The 23,638-nt window shown below is 42.5% G+C and overlaps 1 protein-coding gene across 1 annotated transcript in view; it reads left to right on the top strand.

The window, feature by feature from the left end:
- The first annotated feature begins 6,593 nt into the window (after positions 1-6,593).
- The window catches only part of LOC123774435 (putative lipid scramblase CLPTM1), a 29,240-nt gene continuing 12,195 nt past the window's right edge, over positions 6,594-23,638 (top strand). Inside the window, exons 1-6 of the mRNA XM_045768761.2 lie at positions 6,594-6,739; positions 10,224-10,405; positions 11,989-12,250; positions 12,389-12,589; positions 12,933-13,078; positions 14,652-14,807. Coding sequence (XP_045624717.1) covers positions 6,707-6,739; positions 10,224-10,405; positions 11,989-12,250; positions 12,389-12,589; positions 12,933-13,078; positions 14,652-14,807 — 980 coding nt within the window. The 5' untranslated portion in view covers positions 6,594-6,706. The remainder of the gene's footprint in view (positions 6,740-10,223; positions 10,406-11,988; positions 12,251-12,388; positions 12,590-12,932; positions 13,079-14,651; positions 14,808-23,638) is intronic.

The raw sequence follows: 23,638 nt of genomic DNA, 5'->3' as shown, positions 1-23,638 counted from the left end.
TAGGTTTTTATCAAGGAACATGATGACCAGACCACAACTCTGAAGATGGAAAAGTGACATTTCGGTCCGTTCTGGACCATTAAGTCGTCGTTTCTCCATTTTTCTGAGGTGTGGTTTGGTCATTATATCTTCAGCCACGTTATTGTGATAAATCATCTGCACAAGGGACATGTGACTTGAACACTGGGAGAGAAAACTTTCTGCTCTAGATGAAGACGATGTCACAATGTGTGTGAAGATATGGTGACCAAACCACACATCAGAAAATGGAGAAACGGTCTGAGAATTCGGTTCGTCCTGGACTATTATTCAGTCATGTAATGTGTTCTATGCTCCAGAAACTCAGGATATTTTACTTAGAGGTGCAAGACTATTAGGTTGACTACAGTTCTGACAGTAATTAATTGGTGGCTCTGGCCATTGAGAAATAATTAGCTCTAGGGTGGACTAGGATTAGTCACCTGCAGAATAATGCTTTGGCTGGACGATAGAGCGACAGTCTCCCTTCATGTAGATCAGCGTTCAATCCTCGACCGTCCAAGTGGTTGGGCATCATTTCTTCCCCCGTCCCATCCCAAATCCTTATCCTGAATTAGCAGTGGTCGCGGGCAGAATAGTGCTGGTCAAATGCCAGCCAATGTCAGGTCAAGCTCCACTAGTGTGTATCCTCAGCACTGGTGTCAGGTTGTAAGGTAAGTTAATTACGTATCAGGAAAAATCCCTAAGCCAGTATGACCATACATGCTGTAGAGCACATTGAAGGGATACGAGTATAATAGGATGGAGTGAGTAAATTGTGCCCAACTACTTGGACCATTGAGGTTATCTTGAGATGATTTCGGGGCCTAGTATCCCCGCGGCCCGGTCCTCGACCAGGCCGCGGGGTGGGTCCATAGAATTACCCAAATCGGCCCAAATCGGCCCAAAACTACACAAATCGTCCTAGCATTACGTAAGTAATGAAGAAATATGGTATATTTACTTACTATAATGTTGGTGCTACACGTAGAACATGATCAAACCTATTTTTACTCTGAAATAATCTAATTTCATAACGAAATGAGACGTAAATATGAGAGAGGTGACGCCATAGAAAGTCGACGGTCCAAGCGACAATTTTGTGGAGCGACTTATCCAAGATATATGGTCGCCTGGAGAGTTTGCTGCCATATCAGCCTTCTGTACACAGTGATCCAGTCGTCGTATTTCATGGCTCAAATTGTCGCAAATTTAATTGGTAATATTAACAAGTAGAATGTGTATTTATAATAATATTTTTCATAAACAGTTACAAAATATTTAATATTTATTAAAAAAAAGTGTCTGGAAGTTAAATCAATTCCACATGACAATAAATTTGTTATATAGATACTAGCGTTATTCGTTGGTATGCGTTCGCTATTTAAACTACTCATGTCCTTTTCGTTCATAGAACACCGAACCCTACACGCTCTCTGATATATTGCTTAATTAACAAATATTCACAAATAAAGATTATATTTGTATATGTTATCAGAAAGGCAGATATAAAATAGTTTGTGTTAATGCATCACAGAGATTATACCTTATTAGAGAGGAAAAATATTCATATTTTAAACAAGGCTTCTTGGCCGACGCTCTCCCTTTCGATGGGAACTACGACCTTTTGAAGATCAATGTTAATTGAATCTATATATTGTAAAAAACGAAGTTTTTTATGTCATCAGAAAGACATATAAGCTGCATGTTAATACTTTGGTATAAATATAACTGAAGTGAAAGTGAAGATATATGCCTTTTTATAGTTACTTGATGGCTCGCTCAGGGAGTGTGAAGGCCTGCACACAAGCCAATCAATTTTATAATTAATGTACATATATGCAAAGTAACGTCAAAGGTTTTTATTTCAGAATAAAGACAGATGTAGACGATAATGTAAATACATTACAAGGAAAACATATCTTAAATGAAAGCAAAGATATGGTCAAATAAATAGGCAAAACCACACCATCGCCAGTGTCCGGACACATGAATAGTCGCATTAGGTAGGTGAAAGGAAATGTACCCAACCATTTCCATTTACGCAACCAAGAACAACCAATCTCTTCTTCGACAAGCCAGATAACCTTCCTGTCCTCGTCGAGACCGCTAGAGAGAGATACCTGAATTTACCCGAGGGCCACCCTCGAGTAAATTCAGGGGAACTATGGAACCACCTTCCCGACGAAGCCGTAAATGATAAAACATTGCTCGATAAAATCACCAGGGCAAATAGGGGACATTTGACAAGCCGCCGGCTTCCTATCCTCACTGAGAGATAGTGACCCTCTGGTAAATTCAGGTAGTAGTAGTAGCTAGACATCCTTCAGTCTCGGGAGACTATGGAGTTGCGTCCTAGTTGTCAATCCTGGTGCAGCGTCTGGTGTGACTGATGAGGCCAATCCGAGAGTGGCAGTCCTTCCCACACTGATCACAAGCGAAGTCCGATTCTGGTCTGTCTTCCTGGCTACCGGCCTTCCTTCTCTGTCTCTTTGCCTCCGATTCCTTGGCAAGTGACTCCTCGAACTTGGAGAGACCTCTTTGAACAGACTACCCCCCCAGGCTGAACGGTCTGCAGCCAGTGTCTCCCACATAGCCATATGAGGGAATACAGAGAACATATACGGCACGCATAGACGAGATAAAGCACCTAAATTATTGGGATCGTCTCAAAGCTCTCCAAATATACTCACTAGAAAGGAGACGAGAGAGATATCAAATAATATACACGTGGAAAATACTGGAGGGACAAATCTGCACAGTAAAATAACAACGTACTGGAGTGAACGACATGGAAGAAAATGCAGAATAGAATAAGTGAAGAGCAGAGGTGCCATAGGCACAATCAGAGAACACTGTATGAACATCAGAGGTCCACGGTTGTTCAACGTCTTACCAGCGAGCATCAGAAATATTACAGGAACAACCGTGGACATCTTCAAAAGGAAACTAGATTGTTTCCTTCAAGGAGTGCCGGACCAACCGGGCTGTGGCGGGTATGTGGGCCTGCGGGCCGCTTCGAGCAACAGCCTGGTGGACCAAACTCTCACAAGTCAAGCCTAGCCTCGGGCAGGACTTGGGGAGTAGAGGAAATCCCAGAACCCCATCAACCAGGTATCATAGCAAGATCGACGTCCATGGCTTTCAGGTCCCTCTTGCATACGTCTTTGTACCGCAGCTGGGGCTTGCCTGTTGGACGCTTTCCCTGCCTCAGCTCTCCGTACAGGAGATCCTTGGGGATCCTGCCGTCGCCCATTCGCACAACGTGCCCGAGCCAGCGCATTCGTCTCTGTTTCAGCATTGTGTACATGCTGTTGATTCTTGCTCTCCCCAAGACGTTGTTGTTTGTCACCTTGTCCTGCCAGGTGATGTCCAAGATGTGTCGAAGGCAGCGCATGTGGTAGGCATTCAGCTGTCTTTCCTGACGGGCGCGGAGTGTCCAAGACTCACTGCCATAAAGGAGAGTGCTCAGGACACAGGCTCTGTAAACCTGAATCTTAGTATACTCAGCCTATTGTAAATTCAGGTAAATCTTAGCTAATTAAATAATCCTGAAAAGTTTGCATATTGAAGGCAGGGCTGTGTTAGCAGCATTATACTCTCTAAGCAGAGCAATGCACTGTTGCCCTCCAACCCAGATGATGGGCGCTGGGGCCCATGTCTGTGGACCTATACTTACAACCACGTTCTCGTCTGTGGACCCTCCCTACTTTGGTACGGCTCTCAGTGTGCTTGATAGAGTTAGGAGGGTGTTTGTCTGGTTATGTGAGGTATTTGTTGACCAAACCACACACTAGAAAGTGAAGGGACGACGACGTTTCGGTCCGTCCTGGACCATTCTCGAGTCAATTGTACATTCTCACAATCGACTTGAGAATGGTTTAGTCGTCTCTCCCACATCCCAAGACGCATTTATTATCGACTTTCATGTACTGTGTATTAAAAAGTTTTTATCGTGTATAATTACTTTTATATTCTATAATTAATTAGGCGTATAGTAGGTTCGGTATTTAGGTTCTGTTGGCAATTATTTTCACTTGAAGTATGTGGAGGGAGAAGAAAATTCTAGAAATTTGAGTTTCTTTTTTTGTGTATAGTTCAATTGTTTGATATGGCTCCATAGTGTGTTTCTAGGACAAGTGGAGGGTTTTAGGTAGCTCTAAGCTGATTTTTGTTTGGTCGAGCTAGGAATGGAGTTTGGTTGTGCTCTGAGACTGTTTAGCTTAATGGTGGGGGTTGGATGAGATGTATACGTGCTAGGCTTATGGTTACACAACTGGTCGGGGTCCGGTTACACAACTGGTGGGGCTCAGGTTACACAACTGGTCGGGCTCCGGTTAATAACTGGTCGGGCTCCGGTTAAATAACTGGTCGGGCTCCGGTTAAGTAACTGGTCGGGCTCCGGGGGTGTCACCTGAGTTTTGGGTTGTGCATGGTCGGGCTTCCGTTCGTGCATGGTTGTGATCCAGAGGCTGTATGTTTGGTTCGTTCATGTTAGGCTTGCAGTTAGACAACTGGTTGGGCTCCGGTTACCTAACTTGTCGGGTTCCGATTGCATTACTCCGGGGGTGTGACTTGTTGGGCTTTGAGTTGTGCACGGTTGTGCTCCGGTTCGTACATGGTTGTGCTCCTGTTCGTACATGGTTGTGCTCCAGTGGTTGTTTGTGTACTAGTGCTCCAGGTTTGTTTGCTAGGGCTTTGTTTCTTTGCAAGGGCTTTATGTTTGTTTGCTAGAAATTTGGATTTAACCGATTATGTGCCTCTGTAATCCTTTACACCACCGCCCACGGGATGGGTATGGGGTGCATAATAAAGAAAGAAATTGAATTGAATTGTGATGGTCGAGTGGATAAGGTGTCCTGTATACACCAGTTGCATTGTGCTCCTGGCAGTATGGTTTCGAGTCACTTCTGGGGTGTGAGTTTTCAGTTTATATATATATATATATATATATATATATATATATATATATATGTCGTACCTAGTAGCCAGAACGCACTTTTTGGCCTACTATGCAAGGCCCGATTTGCCTAATAAGCCAGGTTTTCCTGAATTAATATATTTTCTCTAATTTTTTTCTTATGAAATGATAAAGCTACCAATTTCATTATGTATGAGGTCAATTTTTGTTATTGGAGTTAAAATTAACGTAGATATATGACCGAACCTAACCAACCCTACCTAACCTAACCTAACCTATCTTTATAGGTTAGGTTTGGTTAGGTAGCAGAAAAAGTTAGGTTAGGTTAGGTTAGGTAGGTTAGGTAGTCGAAAAACAATTAATTCATGAAAACTTGGCTTATTAGGCAAATCGGGCCTTGCATATTAGGCTGAGAAGTGCGTTCTGGCTATTAGGTACGACATATATATATATATATATATATATATATATATATATATATATATATATATAAACTTTGTTCTCAGTTGATCAAATATAATATTTTTGCTTTTCGTGGGTCCCTATTGACGTCACACCTCTCTTCTAGCCATTATTGAATATATTACTCAATGTATCCACAATTTAAGTCATAGACAGGACACAGCTTGCTCTATAACCTCCCTCTTCTCTGTCTCAACACTTACTGCAAAAGGTTGATACTCCTCCATAAAGATATTTTCAAATTGCAGTATTATATTAAATTCTTAATATTTAACAGAATATTTATTGCAACGTATATAGCGACTGCCTATTTTATGTGGTAATGAATTAAAATAGTTTAGTCCCCCGCAGTATATTTATATTAGGCGTTATTTTAGAGACTGGTGAGGAAAAGTGCCTGATGCCAGAGGAGTTCCAACAATACGCGCCCATATATATCTGCCAATTCTTCACTGATATGAAGATGAATTATAAGATGATATGAATTCTTCACAATTCTTGACACTCCTTCTGAAGATGTATTAATATACGAAAGTACTTAATGATATTCGTTTCAATTTTCCTCCGTGGTCTGACACTGTCACATTTTTAATCACGTGTTTATTTTCGTGATATACACACATATCTGCCAATATTTACCTCAAATCAAATGTTTATTCAGGTAAAGTACATATATACAAGGTGAGATACAAAACATTGATGGATTTATAGACATGTAAATGTCACGACCTAAATATATATATACTAAATAAATATATAACTATAAATATATGTTGACATGACCTAAATATATATATACATGTCTATTTAAAGACTTAAAGTAGGTATATCAGATCCTGGAGCAATATTAGTATATAAATAACCCGTCAAACACTATAAAATATATAAAAAACGCCGTGAGCTTATAAAATATTAGAATTAATAATAATAATAATATATTAATATTACATTTCCGAACCGTTCTACGTATTAATGACTATATAATATACATTATATATCCACCAATATTCCCTGTATCATAAATCTAGCGTATATATATATTGTATAAATACAATTATCAAAATAAATTTTAGGCAATCGCAGAAATACAGTTTAAAAACGATATATAGAACACCAAGAGTAACTTCAAATCACATTTGCCATGCAATGTATATTTTCTGGAGTAGAAATTGAATGAAATAATGAGGACTAGAAGGGTGTAGTGGAAATAGAAGGATGTGGACAGGATGGGAGAGACGTGTCCGGGCGGCCCAAGAGGACTAAGACGGCGCTGCAGACGACGGAGGAGCCTTTTGACACGTCTTAATGACGGAGAACACCCAGCCCACTCCTTCCCAGGTGCGGGGGGCGGAGAGGCTCCCGGTGGGGGTGAGGGAGGGTTGAGAGCCTCGTCATGGTGGGGGTGAGGGAGGGTTGAGAGCCTCGTCATGGTGGTGGTAAGGGAGGGTTGAGAGCCTCGTCATGGTGGGGGTGAGGGAGGGTTGAGAGCCTCGTCATGGTGGGGGTGAGGGAGGGTTGAGAGCCTCGTCATGGTGGGGGTGAGGGAGGGTTGAGAGCCTCGTCATGGTGGGGGTGAGGGAGGGTTGAGAGCCTCGTCATGGTGGTGGTGAGGGAGGGTTGAGAGCCTCGTCATGGTGGGGGTGAGGGAGGGTTGAGAGCCTCGTCATGGTGGTGGTGGGGGAGGGTTGAGAGCCTCGTCATGGTGGGGGTGGGGGAGGGTTGAGAGCCTCGTCATGGTGGGGGTGGGGGAGGGTTGAGAGCCTCGTCATGGTGGGGGTGAGGGAGGGTTGAGAGCCTCGTCATGGTGGGGGTGAGGGAGGGTTGAGAGCCTCGTCATGGTGGGGGTGAGGGAGGGTTGAGAGCCTCGTCATGGTGGGGGTGGGGGAGGGTTGAGAGCCTCGTCATGGTGGGGGTGAGGGAGGGTTGAGAGCCTCGTCATGGTGGGGGTGAGGGAGGGTTGAGAGCCTCGTCATGGTGGGGGTGAGGGAGGGTTGAGAGCCTCGTCATGGTGGGGGTGAGGGAGGGTTGAGAGCCTCGTCATGGTGGGGGTGGGGGAGGGTTGAGAGCCTCGTCATGGTGGGGGTGAGGGAGGGTTGAGAGCCTCGTCATGGTGGGGGTGGGGGAGGGTTGAGAGCCTCGTCATGGTGGGGGTGGGGGAGGGTTGAGAGCCTCGTCATGGTGGGGGTGGGGGAGGGTTGAGAGCCTCGTCATGGGGGTGAGGGAGGGTTGAGAGCCTCGTCATGGGGGTGAGGGAGGGTTGAGAGCCTCGTCATGGTGGGGGTGAGGGAGGGTTGAGAGCCTCGTCATGGTGGGGGTGAGGGAGGGTTGAGAGCCTGGTCATGGTGGGGGTGAGGGAGGGTTGAGAGCCTCGTCATGGTGGTGGTGAGGGAGGGTTGAGAGCCTCGTCATGGTGGGGGGTGAGGGAGGGTTGAGAGCCTCGTCATGGTGGGGGTGAGGGAGGGTTGAGAGCCTCGTCATGGTGGGGGTGGGTTGAGAGCCTCGTCATGGTGGGGGTGAGGGAGGGTTGAGAGCCTCGTCATGGTGTGGGTGGGGGATGGTTGAGAGCCTCGTCATGGTGGTGGTGAGGGAGGGTTGAGAGCCTCGTCATGGTGGGGGTGAGGGAGGGTTGAGAGCCTCGTCATGGTGGGGGTGAGGGAGGGTTGAGAGCCTCGTCATGGTGGGGGTGAGGGAGGGTTGAGAGCCTCGTCATGGTGGGGGTGGGGGAGGGTTGAGAGCCTCGTCATGGTGGGGGTGGGGGAGGGTTGAGAGCCTCGTCATGGTGGGGGTGGGGGAGGGTTGAGAGCCTCGTCATGGTGGGGGTGAGGGAGGGTTGAGAGCCTCGTCATGGTGGGGGTGGGGGAGGGTTGAGAGCCTCGTCATGGTGGGGGTGAGGGAGGGTTGAGAGCCTCGTCATGGTGGGGGTGAGGGAGGGTTGAGAGCCTCGTCATGGTGGGGGTGAGGGAGGGTTGAGAGCCTCATTTTAACACTATAAATGTATTATAATAATATTTACAAACAAGTCAGTCAGTCAGACTGGATAGTTTAGGGCGCCAGGATGGTTCGCTTTAGTAATTAAGGGACCTCATTTTTTAGAAGTAATGCCCACAGGTTGACCTAGGGTCGGGTCGGGTCAGGTCAGGTCAAGTGACCTTGCCTTCTGTTAAGCCGATAATTGCAAGACGGCTGGCCGTGGAAGGTGTTCTTCAGACATACCACTGCCTAGGGTTTTAGGTCTGAGGCTATCTTGGGAAGCATGGCTTAGCTCCCAGGTTCCCCATAAATACCCGTGGAATTGCATGTTTGGGGAGAGACAGAATTGAGAATTGAGCAGAGCATCGGTGGAGACAGCTGGCCGTGAGTCCCACAACCCGGCCGGGTGGGGATTGTGTCAACCGTAACCCCCCCTCCCTCTCTATCAAACTTAGTCCCAGTCTTGAGTGAGTGAACGTGTGAGGTGACGTTCTTAAGGAGGACTTAAGCAGTCCTCGTGGTGTAGTGATTAAGACGCTCGCCTGGCGTTTCGTGAGTGCTTTGTCCAGTGTTCGTATCCTGGCCGGGGAGGATTTACTGCGCGCAAATCCTTAACTGTAGCCTTGACAGTAAAATGGGTACCAGGTTGTTAAAAGATTTTTCACGGAGGTCGTATTCCAGGGAACATAGGATTAAGGACCTGCCCGAAACGCTACGCGTACTAGTGGCTGTACAAGAATGTAAGAACTTTTGTATATATAAATAAATAAAAAACGTATTTGTGTTTTCTAACTTAGGTGTTTGATTTTCAGCGACAGTCAGCCGTAGTTCTCTCAATTTCCTGTGTGGTGATTCACATTTGTGTATTCGTGTTGATATTTAACATGTAATGATATACTGTAGTTGAATTGTGTTACCCATTTGAGTGAAGACCTAATAATAAATATATAATTGATTAATTTGATGTTGTAAATTTGGGTTTATTTCCGATCCCTGGATCTTGGGTTCCCTGTGATAGTTGCAGTTTGGGGGGGGGGGGGTAAGAGTATTCTGATCCTTATGGACTTAGAGGCTTGATTATTTATGGGTGCATACATCCTGTTTAGACATGAACATCTCTGATACTGTGTTGTTCAGACAAGTTCCATTCCTTGTCTTACATAGGTGAACTAGAATGGATGGTGGCAGTGAAAAATATTAGTTCTCTAGAGTTACTGGTAACAATACCTTGTTTTTATAGCCCCTAGGTGGTTAAACACTGAGGTTACAAGGTGTTGAACTGGAGAGGTTGCAGTAGGAACTCTTGGGGGGGGGGGACTCTAGAATTACAGTAGTTAACTAAGGGCGAGCTAAATGCCAGAAAGAGAGCCATTACCCCTAGTCCATTGCATCGTCATGGTGGTGGGGGTGAGGGAGGAGGGGCCCCACTGCGGTAGTGAGGGAGGAGGGCATATATGGTATGTATATGTATGTATGCAGAGTATATATATAATATATACAGTACTGTATATACATACATACTATATATGCACATATGCAAATGTGACAATACACCAGATGGTTATTCAACTAACGTTTACAGAGATGTCACTAGGATTGGTCGTGGAAGGTACTGTATGACGTCACATCTCGGTGTTCAACCCCTGATGACCACTAATTATAAATGGCCACTATTCCTCTGCTCTGTCCTCACATTTTTGGCTCCTTGTCCTTAATTCCCTTCCAAGTGTGTTGTACCGGTAGTCGTATAAAGGCTTTGTGCTTTCTCCACATCAACACCTTTCCCTAACATTTGACATTATTATTATTAAGCATTTTTTTTTTAACTACAGTATTTTTGTTTTCTGTTTAGGGGGAGTTGGTGCCGGCAGGCGAGGGAGGGGGTGGTCAGCAGGTGGCCGGGGCAGACACAGCCACTCCGGCGCCAAATGGCGAACAGGCACGTCAGCCAACTGCTGGCGAGTCGTTTATGGCCATTACTAAATCACTTATAATCAGAGCAATTATAATCTACTTCATCACATCATTTTTCAGGTAAGACGTAATACAAGCAAAGTGTTGTTGATAATGTTATTACACAAGGTTCATTGTATTACTGCATTGGGTCTAGAGATATTTTAATATAATATGATAATTATAGTGAGAACACAGTACTGTATTTTGAAAATTTTATCGGTTGCAAATAGGTGTTTGTTTATTTGCACTTACACAGCGTACTATATATATTTTTTTTTGAGCTAATCCACTCTTGTTATATCCCAAGTCAAGAACCTACTAACTCCTGGAAAGGATCTTGCAGTTAGGGCTGATTTTCATTTTGCACTAGTGCAAAAACTGTCCTTGCCGGGTCATACTGGCTCTAGAGACCCAGAATGCAGCCGAAAAGTGCATTCCCATAAAATGCACTTGTAAGTCGAGTTGTCTTATCCTTTGAAACCATGTTTCGTTTGTGCAATGGATCTTTGCTTCATTCGTGACATTTTCTGTCACTTTGGACGTATCGACCTGCCTTGCGTTTGGGTCTGGGAATCGACGTTCCCGGTTGAGCCGAGCAGACAGCACGCTGGACTTGTGATCTTGTGGTCCTGGGTTCGATCCCAGGCGCCGGCGAGAAACAACAGGCAGTTTCTTTCACCCTATGCTTCTGTTACCTAGCAGTAAAATAGGTACCTGGGTGTTAGTCAGCTGTCACGGGCTGCTTCCTGGGGGTGGAGGCCTTGTCAAGGATCGGGCCGCGGGGACACTAAAAAGCCCCGAAATCATCTCAAGATAATCTCAAGATAGAAGAATCCCACAGCACAATTTCTGACGAGCTTCTTAGTTTATTGCAACTGGTTGGTTAAAAATGACACGATCTTCTTTTTGCCCGGTCAGCTCGTGCTTTCTGTAGTGGTGATTCATCTCTGTATATTCCGAATCCATTTGTGGTTCCTTGGAATTTTGTTTTATAATATATGCAGTTCTGTTGTGCACATGCATAATTAAAAGGAACCATCTGGTTCGTTAGAGCAAAACAGTGGATTGCTTGAAATTACCACTAAATTCACAAGTATTTGGTACTTGTCACAACAAAAGTGGATACGTTCAAGAAACAATTAGAGACGTTCCTGCGGGAAGTGTCAAACCAACTGGGTTGTAATGAATATGTGGCCCTGTTGATACGTCCAAATGCAGAAAATGTCACGAATGAAGCAAAGATCCATTGCAGAAACGAAACATGGTTTCAAAGGATAAGACAACTCGACTTACAAGTGCATTTTAAATTTTGACGGCTTTGGTTATATTTATTAAACAGTTTACAAGCATGAAAACGTCCCATCCAACTGTTATTATAAACAGCCTCCTGGTGCTTCGGAGCTCATTAACGGCTTAATAATTGTAAACAAAGCCGCCAAAGATTGAGGAAAGATGTATAGGTTCGTAAGTGCTTGCGTAACTGTTTCGTGAATCTGGCCCCTGATTGTTAAACGATTTGGCAGGTCATATTTTGGGGATAATTAGGATTAAGGACCTGCCCGAAATGCTATGTGTGCTAGTGGCTCTACAAGAATGTAAGAACTCTTGTACAGTATATTTATAACAAAAATCTCAAATTTAATTTGTTAAATATTTTTAAGACGTCCTTCACAACCAACTGGGCCTCAAGATGGACTGGAGGGTCAAGTAGATCATAGTGGACGTATTCCCGCCACCAATCTTTTCGAGGATAGAAGTACTCTGGATCTTCACGTGTACATGTGCGAGTCCGAACACTTTACCACGTTTAGTGATCTCAAGGCTTTAATTTGGTTGAAAGAGGACATTGTTTATGGAGACTGGACTGGTGGACCTTATGGAGATGGCACCTACACACACACCATTAATTTCCCTGCGTCTGAGGTAATGGAGAAGTATCAGTTATGATGCTCTTCTGTGTTTTAATTATATTTATGTAAATATTGTATATATATGCAGTAAAACAATTTTATAAATATAGGTAACCTTTCTTTACATATTAGTTACTTTTTGGATTTGCAGCGGTTACGAAACAATGGCTCTTTGTTCATCCATGTGTTCTTTGTGAAAAGTGGGTTCTCCCCTGATCCTAGCAGTGAACTATACAATAAGAAGTACACATTATATAGCACACAACGCCTCAATAAGTACAAGCGACGCCGCTACAAGAAAACGAGCAATCTAATCACTGGAGAAACAAAGCTTACAGATGAGGAAGTTTTGGTAAATATTTGTTTTGGTTTGGGTTAAGCTTGCCAGTGAGAGAAAGATGATATAATTGTATATAACTCTTGTGTTAATGTTCATGACAGTTGCAATATTGGAAAGTTTCTCAAATTCATAATGTGCGATTATAGAATCTTAAGGTAGTACAGTATTGGAAAAAATGGGATATATTCCATGTACAGTATCTTCAATCAGGGTATATGACCCTGTTCTAAGATCCTACTAACCCTAGTAGGATCTTGAACCCATCAAGCAGGCAAGGATTTCTTTCTTGAGTCCCCCTCAAGAAATTGTACCGAATTTAGTGACATAAATGGTAATAAGTTTTGATTCTATGCAGAAAGCGGATACACTGAAAGAAGAAATCGTGTCACACTGGCACCCCAATCTGACCATCAATATTGTCCACGACTTTACGCAGTGGACGCGTGGTGCTGTGCCGCCACCTCTCGACGAGTATGTAGAATTCACGCCGGCAGGAGACAGGTAATGTTGACTTTTGTCGTGTATATATTTACAAGAATTGGGATTACCTTGAGGTGCTTCTTCCGGGGCTTAGTGTCCCCGCGGCCCGGTCGTCGACCAGGCCTCCTGGGAGGGGCATTGCTTGCTAAAAAACAAATGAAAATAAAGATGTGTTTTGATAATTTGCCATTTTTTTAGCATAATGTTTGTATTTATTTTTTCGCTATGGCTTTTGTGTTCTTATATGTATAAAATGTTCAATGGATATTAACTGTTGTTGTTTTATGTCACCATTTTAGGTAATGAGAAAGACTAGTTCCATTTGTTTTGTATGAGAAGACATAAGAAATTTGGACACTTTTGGACTATATTATTTTCAAAAGTTAACTTTTGACATTTAGAGTTAACATTAGAGCTCTTTTTTTTTTCTAGTGAAGATTTGTCCATGTGTATTCCTGCACTAAAGAATCGTTTATCCTGAAACTCCAAGTGATTATTTGAGAATGTTTCTCATTTTGCTTATTTTTGTTGAGCAGCGGCCTCACATTTTGTAGGTCGGTGTTCCACCCCCCAGTGGTTGGGCACCGTTCTTGACTTCATATCCCAGGTCTTATTGTGTCCTCGCATCTCTTCCAGGTGCTATATGGTCATATTGGCTTTGCACTTTATCCTGATAATTACCTTACCTGCATGCTGAGGCAGCCTAATCAGCTTGATATTCTGCATCAAGTATGTCTAGTGCTTGTCATATTTGCCTTACCTTTTACATAACATCCTCCAAAGATCAATCAATGATGTAACTTTTTATCTTGAATTCCCATTAACTGAAACAAACATTCCCATCGAAGGACTTGTATCTCCCAGCCTTTCCTCTAAATTCAAACACAAATCCTTCATATTAATGTCATATTAGGACATGTCTTCCATCATATACACAATGAAATCCCAGTAATGTGACATATCTGTGGGGGAAATCTTTGGAGCAGGATAGGGGATTGAACCAGCATTCTGGGTAGGCCCAGAAGCTCACTTTTCTACCATTGTCCTTGTATTTTTATGTATAAATTCCTCGCCTTCTTCTCTAAACAGATACACATTTTTTTCCAATTTAAATATTACTCTATTATTTTCATCAAATATTAAATATCTCATCACCACCAACTCATTGTAGGTTACACAAGACCTTAAGATTGACCAATGGGCCATATGGACCATTGGTCATATGGGTCTCATATGGCTCATATGGTCCATATGAGCAACTCATATTTATATCCACTCAAACTCATTCGTATACATGTCTAACCTATGCTTGAAACAATTCAACAATCCAACGTGGAGCATACCTGGAGTGTGTTTTGGGAGCAGTTCTACTCCCTGAGCCTGGCCTGGGGCCAGGCTTGACTTGTGACAACTTGATTCAACAAGCTGTTGCTTGGAGTGGCCTGCAGGCCCACATATCCACTACAGTCTGGTTGGTCCGGCACTTCCAACGTCTGTAGTGCTACCTGGTAATATTAGCCACAATTCAATTACCTTGTTCCCTAACCAGTATTTTGTGAAGGTAAACTTACTAATTTATATCTATTTTTTCTAGGTACAAACCCATTACATTCCTGAACACATACTGGAACCTGGTGAAGGACTACCAGGCCATCAACAGCTCTTCTGAGAACCTGGAGTTAAGTCTCACCTTCCAGCCTTTGTCCCTCTTCAAGTGGCAGCTGTATGCAGCCCAGGCCATGAAGAGCAGGTATGAGTGCCAGTATTTGTTTGAAGAGTGCCACCAACAGGGCCAGGGATTCACAGATGCAGTCGTCAGCCAGATTATGCAGTTACCTGCAGATGAATGCCCTGCATTTGAGCTGTATGGGAGTTTTAATGCTTAGATTAAAAGGAATTCTATTTTTGCATTATTTCACTCTTGCATGAATGACAACAGGAAATTATCAAATTGTCTATTAGGTTTGAAAATAATTAATAATGAACACTAGAAGCTGGGCAGTCATGAGATAGTTTGTAGTATATAATACAGTATTGGTTGGTGCTCTAAACTTTGGCATACTTGTCGTGTACATACATAGATGCCAAAACATACTTTTTTTGTTTACTTTATTAATTATTCTTATACTGTAGCATGGTGGCCTTTGTCTGTGGCTCCCAATCAAGGGATTCAGGTGATAATCTCCTGGCGGGACAGGAAGGGTTTGACGTTTTTCACGGTTTGTGATTTGAACTAAAAATCCTCAAATTTGGCAATGGAAAACGAGGTTTACCGTGTGCAATAGTGTATGCCTTGGTTGTCTTTGTGAAGCTTCCTGTGTGCTCTTTATGCCAGAAATGTAAGTGAAGCCTCTTAAAGCTTTGAAAAATCCTGTTAAAAAATTATTATTAGTGTCAACTTGGCTAAGAAAATGAATTGTTAGTATTAAGAGAGTTAAAGAAGGCATGACACACTCAGCGAAGATGCAGTAATGTGAGTGTTTGAAAATATTTGGCGGAATCGACTTGACTTTAGGTAGGCTGAGGTAGTCTGCTAAGACTTGAGCGTATATGCAGTATTAGGTAAATATTAGGTAATTATTTATTTGTCCTTAAAGTAAGTTAGTTGGTCCAGAACACCATAAACAAACTAGGCAGAAACGTCAACTATTTTTTTTTTACCGTTAGTGGTAGTGGCTCGGGAATGGAATGCCTGCGAGTCGACTTTTGACTCTAGGATAATAATGGGTTTTCAATTGAGAACTTGATTTATCAAACCAGAATGTGGAGTGATCGCCACATTATATTTTCATGATAGGAATAATTTAATTGTTTAGAAATGTGGTAGAATTAACTTCAATAAGGTCTGAGATGTTAAAATGATTTACCTAATTGTGAAGCATTCCTGCCCATAGTACTAACTCATGACTTTCATCTTTGACTTTATATACTATCTAAATATTCATTGTTTACTCTGGAAGAGTTTAAGCTTGTATTCAACCCCTAACTACCAAGAAAGCAATATACATGAGTAGAACCTGTTGTTCAGTTTCTCAATCGAGCACCAATCTTGCCTCCTCTGCCCCCCCCCCCCCAAAAAAAAAAAATGTATTGTCCTATAGAATCTATTTCGAACATTCAAGAAATTAAAATGTCTACATTAATGGCTTGGTTTAACTTATCGTATAGGAAGATCAGCACGAATCTAATAAAGCTTTTTCTTACACTGGGAATAATTTATATATGACATGGGATATACCCGACTCTCCTGAATGGTATATTTTGTGGAGGTACTGTATCTACTTGTATATGACAAGAGATGTGCCTGAATCTCTTGAATGGTACTGTGGAGGTACTGTATCTTGTATATGACATGAGATGTGCCTGAATCTCTTGAATGGTATATTTTGTGGAGGTACTGTATCTACTTGTATATGACATGAGATGTGCCTGAATCTCTTGAATGGTACTGTGGAGGTACTGTATTGACTTGTATATGACATGAGATGTGCCTGAATCTCTTGAATGGTATATTTTGTGGAGGTATCTACTTAAATATGATGTGGGGATATTCCTGACTGCTGAATGTGTTTTTTGAAGGTATCTAGTCCAGATTATAATCATCCATCAATAATCAATCGATCAATAATTCTAATCAAGTTTTGTAATGCCTTTAACTTGTTGCTTCTGTAGATAGATCCTCCTCAGCTGAACTTTATTATGTCAAGTGCACTTACTAATTTTAAGCCAGTTATCACAGCCCATCCTCCTGTTTTGGTAGTACTTGTAGTAACAATAAGGACTATAGTATATACAGTATACTGACATACAATGAAATTAGAACATAGAACTCTGAACTATTGAGTTGGACAAACTGGAAAACTATTTTGTTTACTTGTGTTGTTTTGACAAAGTAACCTAACCTATTCTAATCGCCTTAGGCCTGATACACGATATCTGAGGCCTAATATAGTACGTGTGTGTGCTATACTAGGCCTAGGAATATTTCAATTTGTGTTTTAGCTTCAACCTATTCTCAAACTTTAAATGGGTGAGATGCCGATCTTGCTTGAACGCTTAAGCTACGGCGACTAATCTGAGTATCTAGTGGGCCATTTTTTTTTTTTTTTTGAGAGATCCTTACTAGTCAGTATACTACTATCTAAAAGCTAAGAACTTACGAATCCTGACTATTGACGATCGTCAAAATAGATACAGCTGTATTATCTAAACAGGAGGATGGGTTGGGTTATCAGCACTAGATTCCTTCCAAAATTAGCAGATTGCAGTCAGATTTAGTTAAAGGGTTTTCTGCCATTGATTTATACCAATTGGCATTACTGTACACCTACCTCTATAGTGTCTTCAGGTTGTGGTATTGTAAATTAGAATACTGTTGATTGAAATGGTCAGTTAACAGTTGTAAGCAGATTTTTGTTTACAAATCTGTAGAAATGGTGGTCTCGTGTGGCTGTCATTGGACTATCTGTTTATTAACAATAAAGGTATGATGTATTTATTCATCTGCTGCTTATTCTCCTTTGCTATGTATCTTGATGAAGTTGCTGTATGAGACACAAGGGTTTGTATAAGGTTACTCTCCACCCATTTTTCAATGGTTTTATTTTACTTTTCTAAATTCACATCGTTCTACTACCAGTGTGCATGGTTATGATGGCACTAATTTGTCCTCGAGTCTTCTTGTGTTTAAACCGGCACTAATCTGTCCATGGGTCTTTTCATGTCTAAACCGGCACTAATCTGTCCTCGAGTCTTGTGTTTAAACCGGCACTAATCTGTCCTCGAGTCTTTTCATGTCTAAACCGGCACTAATCTGTCCTCGAGTCTTGTGTTTAAACCAGCACTAATCTGTCCTCGAGTCTTTTCATGTCTAAACCGGCACTAATCTGTCCTCGAGTCTTGTGTTTAAACCAGCACTAATCTGTCCTCGAGTCTTTTCATGTCTAAACGGTGTGTCTTTGATTGTCCTTCCTGGTATGGGTTGTGTTTGTCAATGTGCACATCAAAGTCTATATTCCCGGTGGTGTTTGTCCATGTCGCATGTCTGTCAAACTTGTTTCTTAATCTGCAATCCTGGTTTTGTTTTTTGTGGTGTATATTAATCCAAGTGTTTCTATGTTTCTAATTGTTTTTGTTATCTTCCTAGACTGATAGAGAGTTTGACACTGTTTCAAAGAAAAAGGCCAAATTCAGGTGGAAAAATGGGGGCTGGGGTAACTAAGAAGTTACTGGGTCGGATTAAGAGTATCTGACAAATAAGGAAACAAGCTGCAACTCATTCTTGGGCTGGGTAGTATAGCAACGGCCTGCCTTCTCGCAGGTCAGCGTTCAATTCTTGACCCTCCAAGTGGTTGGGTACTATTCCTTCCCTCCATCCTATTCTAAATCCTTATCCCTTCCAAGTGCTATATACAGGTAGTTGTAATTGCTTTGCATTTTCTCCTGGTAATTGCATTACATCGTCCTCTCTCCAAATGCATCATAATTTTTTGGGAATCGACCAATCTGTTAAAAATATGATGAACAGTATTAGTCAAAATTAAAGGACAGTATTACTGTATTGATGTTTTCTATGTACCGGCCTTGATAGGTTAGGTGGGTTGCATAAGTTTGTACGTTTCAGGTTAGGCAAAACAGAGACCTTTATTTACAGTGTGGCAAATTCAGAGTGGGATGTGTAGTGAAGGAGGCAATGTCAAGGTGTAGGGAAGTGGTGAGCAGAGTCCTACAGGGCTCCTGCTTGATGGGGTTCTGAGAGTTGTTCTACTCCACATGCCCGGCCCAAGGCTAGGCTTGACTTGAGAGCTTGGTCCACTAGGCTGTTGCTTGTAGTGATCCACAGGTCCACATATCCATCACAGCCCAGTTGGTCCGGCACTTCTTGAAGATGTCCACGGTTGTTCCGTCAGTATTTCTTATACTCGCTGGGGGTATGTTGAACAACCGTGGATCTCTGATGTTTATACAGTGTCCTGATTTGTATTTACTCGGCTCTGTATTTGTACCATTACTTATTAAAAGAAAGTTATAATTTTTATCATAGAAATATCACTAATTCACTTAATGAACGATAATTCACAATAACCGGAACAATGAACGCAATGGCAGTGACTCTGGGTGACCTGGGAATTTAACATTAATAAACAGTTTATTTCTGATGACATATTTTGGATGGTTTGGTACATTGGAGAAATGGGAAAGATCACTGGAAGATGTCTCTTGTTTCATGGTGATTGATTATACCCAGACACCACAGTGGAATGATGAGATATCTTGTCAAAACACCGGATTTTCTGACATATAACACACACACACACACACACACACACACACACACACACACACACACACACACACACACACACACACACACACACACACACACACACACACACACAGTGGAAGTGGAAGATGGAAGTGGAAGATTGTGATCATGGTAATCTACAATCCCCCACCAAACAGTAGAAGACCCAGGCAGGAGTATGATGACAACAACAAAGCATGTATAGATGAACTGCAGAAGGCAGCAACACTAGCCCACAGAATGAGAGCGAAGCTGCTGATCATGGGGGACCTAAATCATGGAGAGATAAATTGGGAATCAAGGAATCCCCATGGAGGGGATGAAACGTGGGGAGCAAAATTAGTAGATGTTATAGACAGGAATTTCCTGACACAACATGTGAAGGAAGACACAAGGGAAAGAGGAGGAGATGCACCGAGCCTATTAGACCTGATTTTCACCCAGAACGTAGAAGATATCGAGAATTTAGAGCATGAAATACCTCTAGGGGCCAGTGACCATTGTGTCCTAGTCTTTGACTACATGATGGAATTCAAAATTATGACCATGGGACAAGAGATCTGGGAAAGGAGAGCTGACTACAGGAAAGGGGACTATATGAGGATAAGGGACTATCTGGGTGAAGTGCAGTGGGAGGAAGAAATTAGAGGAAAAACAGTCCAAGATATGATGGACCTAGTCATACAGAAATGCCAGGAGGCCGAAGAGAGATTTATACCAACGGTAAAGGGAAAAAATAAGAAGGAATATAATAACCCATGGTTTAATAGACAGTGTCAGGAAGCAAAAATGGCCAGCAGGCGGGAGTGGAGGAAGTACAGAAGACAAAGAACAGAGGACAACAGAAGCAGATACAACAGAGCTAGGAACGATTACATTAACATAAGACGAACATCGGAAAGGGACTATGAGAACGATATTGCAATCAAAGCGAAAAAACAACCTAAGTTACTACACAGTCATATAAGAAGAAAAATGTCGGTGAACGACCAAGTGACAAGACTAAGGAAGACAGAGGGGGCATATACTGAAAGTGACAAGGAAATCTGCGAGGCACTGAATGCCAGTTTCCATGGAGTGTTCACTACCGAGCCTGAGCAGCTCCCATTGTTGGAAGGGGTTACCCTAGATGAAAGACTATCAGATATAGAGGTGACAGCAGAGGAGGTAATTAAACAGTTGACAACTCTAGATGCAACTAAAGCAGTTGGACCAGACAAAGTATCACCGTGGATACTAAAAGAAGCAGCACAGGCCCTCAGCGTGCCTCTGGCAATGATCTTTAATGAGTCACTTATGTCAGGAGAATTGCCCAGTTGCTGGAAGAAGGCAAATGTCGTGCCGATCTTCAAGAAAGGAGATAGGGAGGAGGCACTTAACTACAGACCTGTATCACTGACAAGCATCCCCTGTAAAATACTGGAAAGAATAATTAGGCTACGACTGGTTGCACACCTGGAGAACATTAGGTTTGTGAACAAACATCAACATGGGTTCTGGACAGGGAAATCGTGCCTAACAAACCTTCTGGAATTCTATGATAAAATAACGAGGATAAGACAGGACAGAGATGGTTGGGCAGACTGCATATTTCTGGACTGCCAAAAAGCCTTTGATACAGTACCGCACATGAGACTGCTGTTCAAGCTCGAGAGGCAGGCGGGGGTGGGGGGAAAGGTCCTAGAATGGATAAGGAACTACCTAACAGGAAGGAGCCAAAGAGTTACGGTAAGGGGCGAGAAGTCGGACTGGCGAACAGTAACAAGTGGAGTACCACAAGGATCGGTGCTGGGACCAATTCTATTTCTTGTATATGTTAACGACATGTTTACAGGCGTAGAGTCCTACATGTCGATGTTTGCGGATGATGCAAAGTTGATGAGAAGAGTTGTGACAGATGAGGATTGCAGGATCCTCCAAGAGGACCTGAACAGATTGCAGAGATGGTCAGAGAAATGGCTACTAGAATTCAACACGAGCAAATGTAAAGTTATGGAAATGGGACTAGGAGATAGGAGACCAAAAGGACAGTACACAATGAAGGGGAACAGCCTACCTGTAACGACGCGTGAAAGAGACCTGGGGGTGGACGTAACACCTAATCTATCTCCTGAGGCACATATTAATAGGATAACGACAGCAGCGTACTCTACACTGGCAAAAGTTAGAACATCATTCAGAAACCTAAGTAAGGAGGCATTTAGGGCGCTTTACACTGCCTACGTAAGGCCAGTCTTAGAGTATGCCGCCTCATCATGGAGTCCCCATCTGAAGAAGCATATAATGAAACTGGAAAAGGTTCAGAGGTTTGCAACGAGACTCGTCCCAGAGCTACGAGGGATGGGGTATGAAGAGCGCCTGAGGGAACTGTGCCTTACGACACTAGAAAGAAGAAGGGAGAGGGGGGACATGATAGGAACGTATAAGATACTCAGAGGAATTGACAGAGTGGACATAGACGAAATGTTCACACGGAATAGTAACAGAACGAGAGGACATGGATGGAAGCTTGAAACTCAGATGAGTCACAGAGATGTAAGGAAGTTTTCTTTTAGCGTGAGAGTAGTGGGAAAATGGAATGCACTTCAGGAACAGGTTGTGGAAGCAAATACTATTCATAATTTTAAAACCAGGTATGATAGGGAAATGGGACAGGAGTCATTGCTGTAAACAACCGATGCTCGAAAGGCGGGATCCAAGAGTCAATGCTCGATCCTGCAAGCACATATAGGTGAGTACATATAGGTGAGTACACACACACACCAACCACAAAAACTGGATACTCCCCAAAAGCATATTTTATGGAAAATAATTTTAGTATGTTTCATCATACACGTATTGAAAGGGATATTCAAGAAGTTTTGTAGGAGGAAAATATAGTTGTGCATGTAAAATACAATATATATACTGTACTTGATGTTGGACCCAAAACATGGGAGCCGGTCGGCCGAGCGGACAGCACGCTGGACTTGTGATCCTGTGTGGTCCCGGGTTCGATCCAAGGCGCTGGCGAGAAACAATGGGCGGAGTTTCTTTCACCCTATGCCCCTGTTACTTAGCAGTAAAATAGGTATCTGGGTGTTAGTCAGCTGTCATGGGCTGCTTCCTGGGGGTGGAGGCCTGGTCAAGGACCGGGCCGCGGGAACAATAAAAAGCCCCGAAATCATCTCAAGATAACCTCAAGATAACCATGTATACCTCCCATCTGCCACAAATATGGCACTCGAGAGATGAGTGCAACGGATGCCGTTCAATTCTCCTATTTGCAAACACGCCAAATGTGAACCCAATATTTTGAGAAAGCCAAAATCAGACACACAGAGTTGTTTGTTTATAGAATGCATAGTTTTTGTCGTTCCTCTCGCAACACAATTGTAAGGAGTTTGTGTTTTTCATCCGTGTGTGTTTTGTTTAATGAGTTTTTCACTACTGTACAGTTAGTAGACAAAGGATAGTACAGGACAACTCCATGAAGTTGCTGAAAGGGATATTACTTTGTATAGTATTGTTTCATTTTGTGTTTTTGTTTGTGGAAAAGTAGGAAGGAAACTATCAGGAGAATGCGCCAAGTCATTTACGACTATACCAGTATAGCACTTAAAAGGTGTCAGGATAAGGATTTGGGATGGGACGGGGGAAAGGAATGGTGCCCAACCACTTGGACAATCAGGGATTGAACGCCAACCTGCATGAAGTGAGACCGTTGCTCTACCGTCCAAGCCAAAGTGGTTGGAATGAACCACTGCTGAGAAAAGTGGTTATTGAGTAGCACATGGGCACATCAGGAGGAAGAGAAGTGGTGAAACGCAAATACTTGCTACAAGCAAAGACATTCTTTAAAGTTTGCATAACTACAATGATTTATTGAGGCCATAACATTTGTTCTTATTTAGAAAACGTGATACAGATGATTAGTAGCACACAGCCAAACAGTGTGTGATATACAGTATACATAGTGTTACTCATTGTGTATGGTCATGTTGTATTAATGCGTTATTCAGGCATATACTATATACCCCAGAGTGTGACAATATGGTGATCTTATCCAAGAACTAGTGACGGAGGTAAATATGCCCAGTTCAGTAGTGGAATGACACATGCTTCGAAAGCCCAAAAGTAGGAAATAAACTGCTAAACTGCTATTATGTTGTGTATGAACATAAACAGAATCGAGATACAGTAGTTTAAAACAATCGGACACGGTCCCAGTCTGACTAATCGGCTAAAGATGTGCAAGATGAGGAGCATAAACACAAAAATATGAAGCATAATGAAAA

Source organism: Procambarus clarkii, chromosome 61 (assembly GCF_040958095.1).
Source record: "Procambarus clarkii isolate CNS0578487 chromosome 61, FALCON_Pclarkii_2.0, whole genome shotgun sequence".
NCBI lineage: Eukaryota > Metazoa > Arthropoda > Malacostraca > Decapoda > Cambaridae > Procambarus > Procambarus clarkii.
This window is presented reverse-complemented; position numbering and strand designations above follow the sequence as displayed.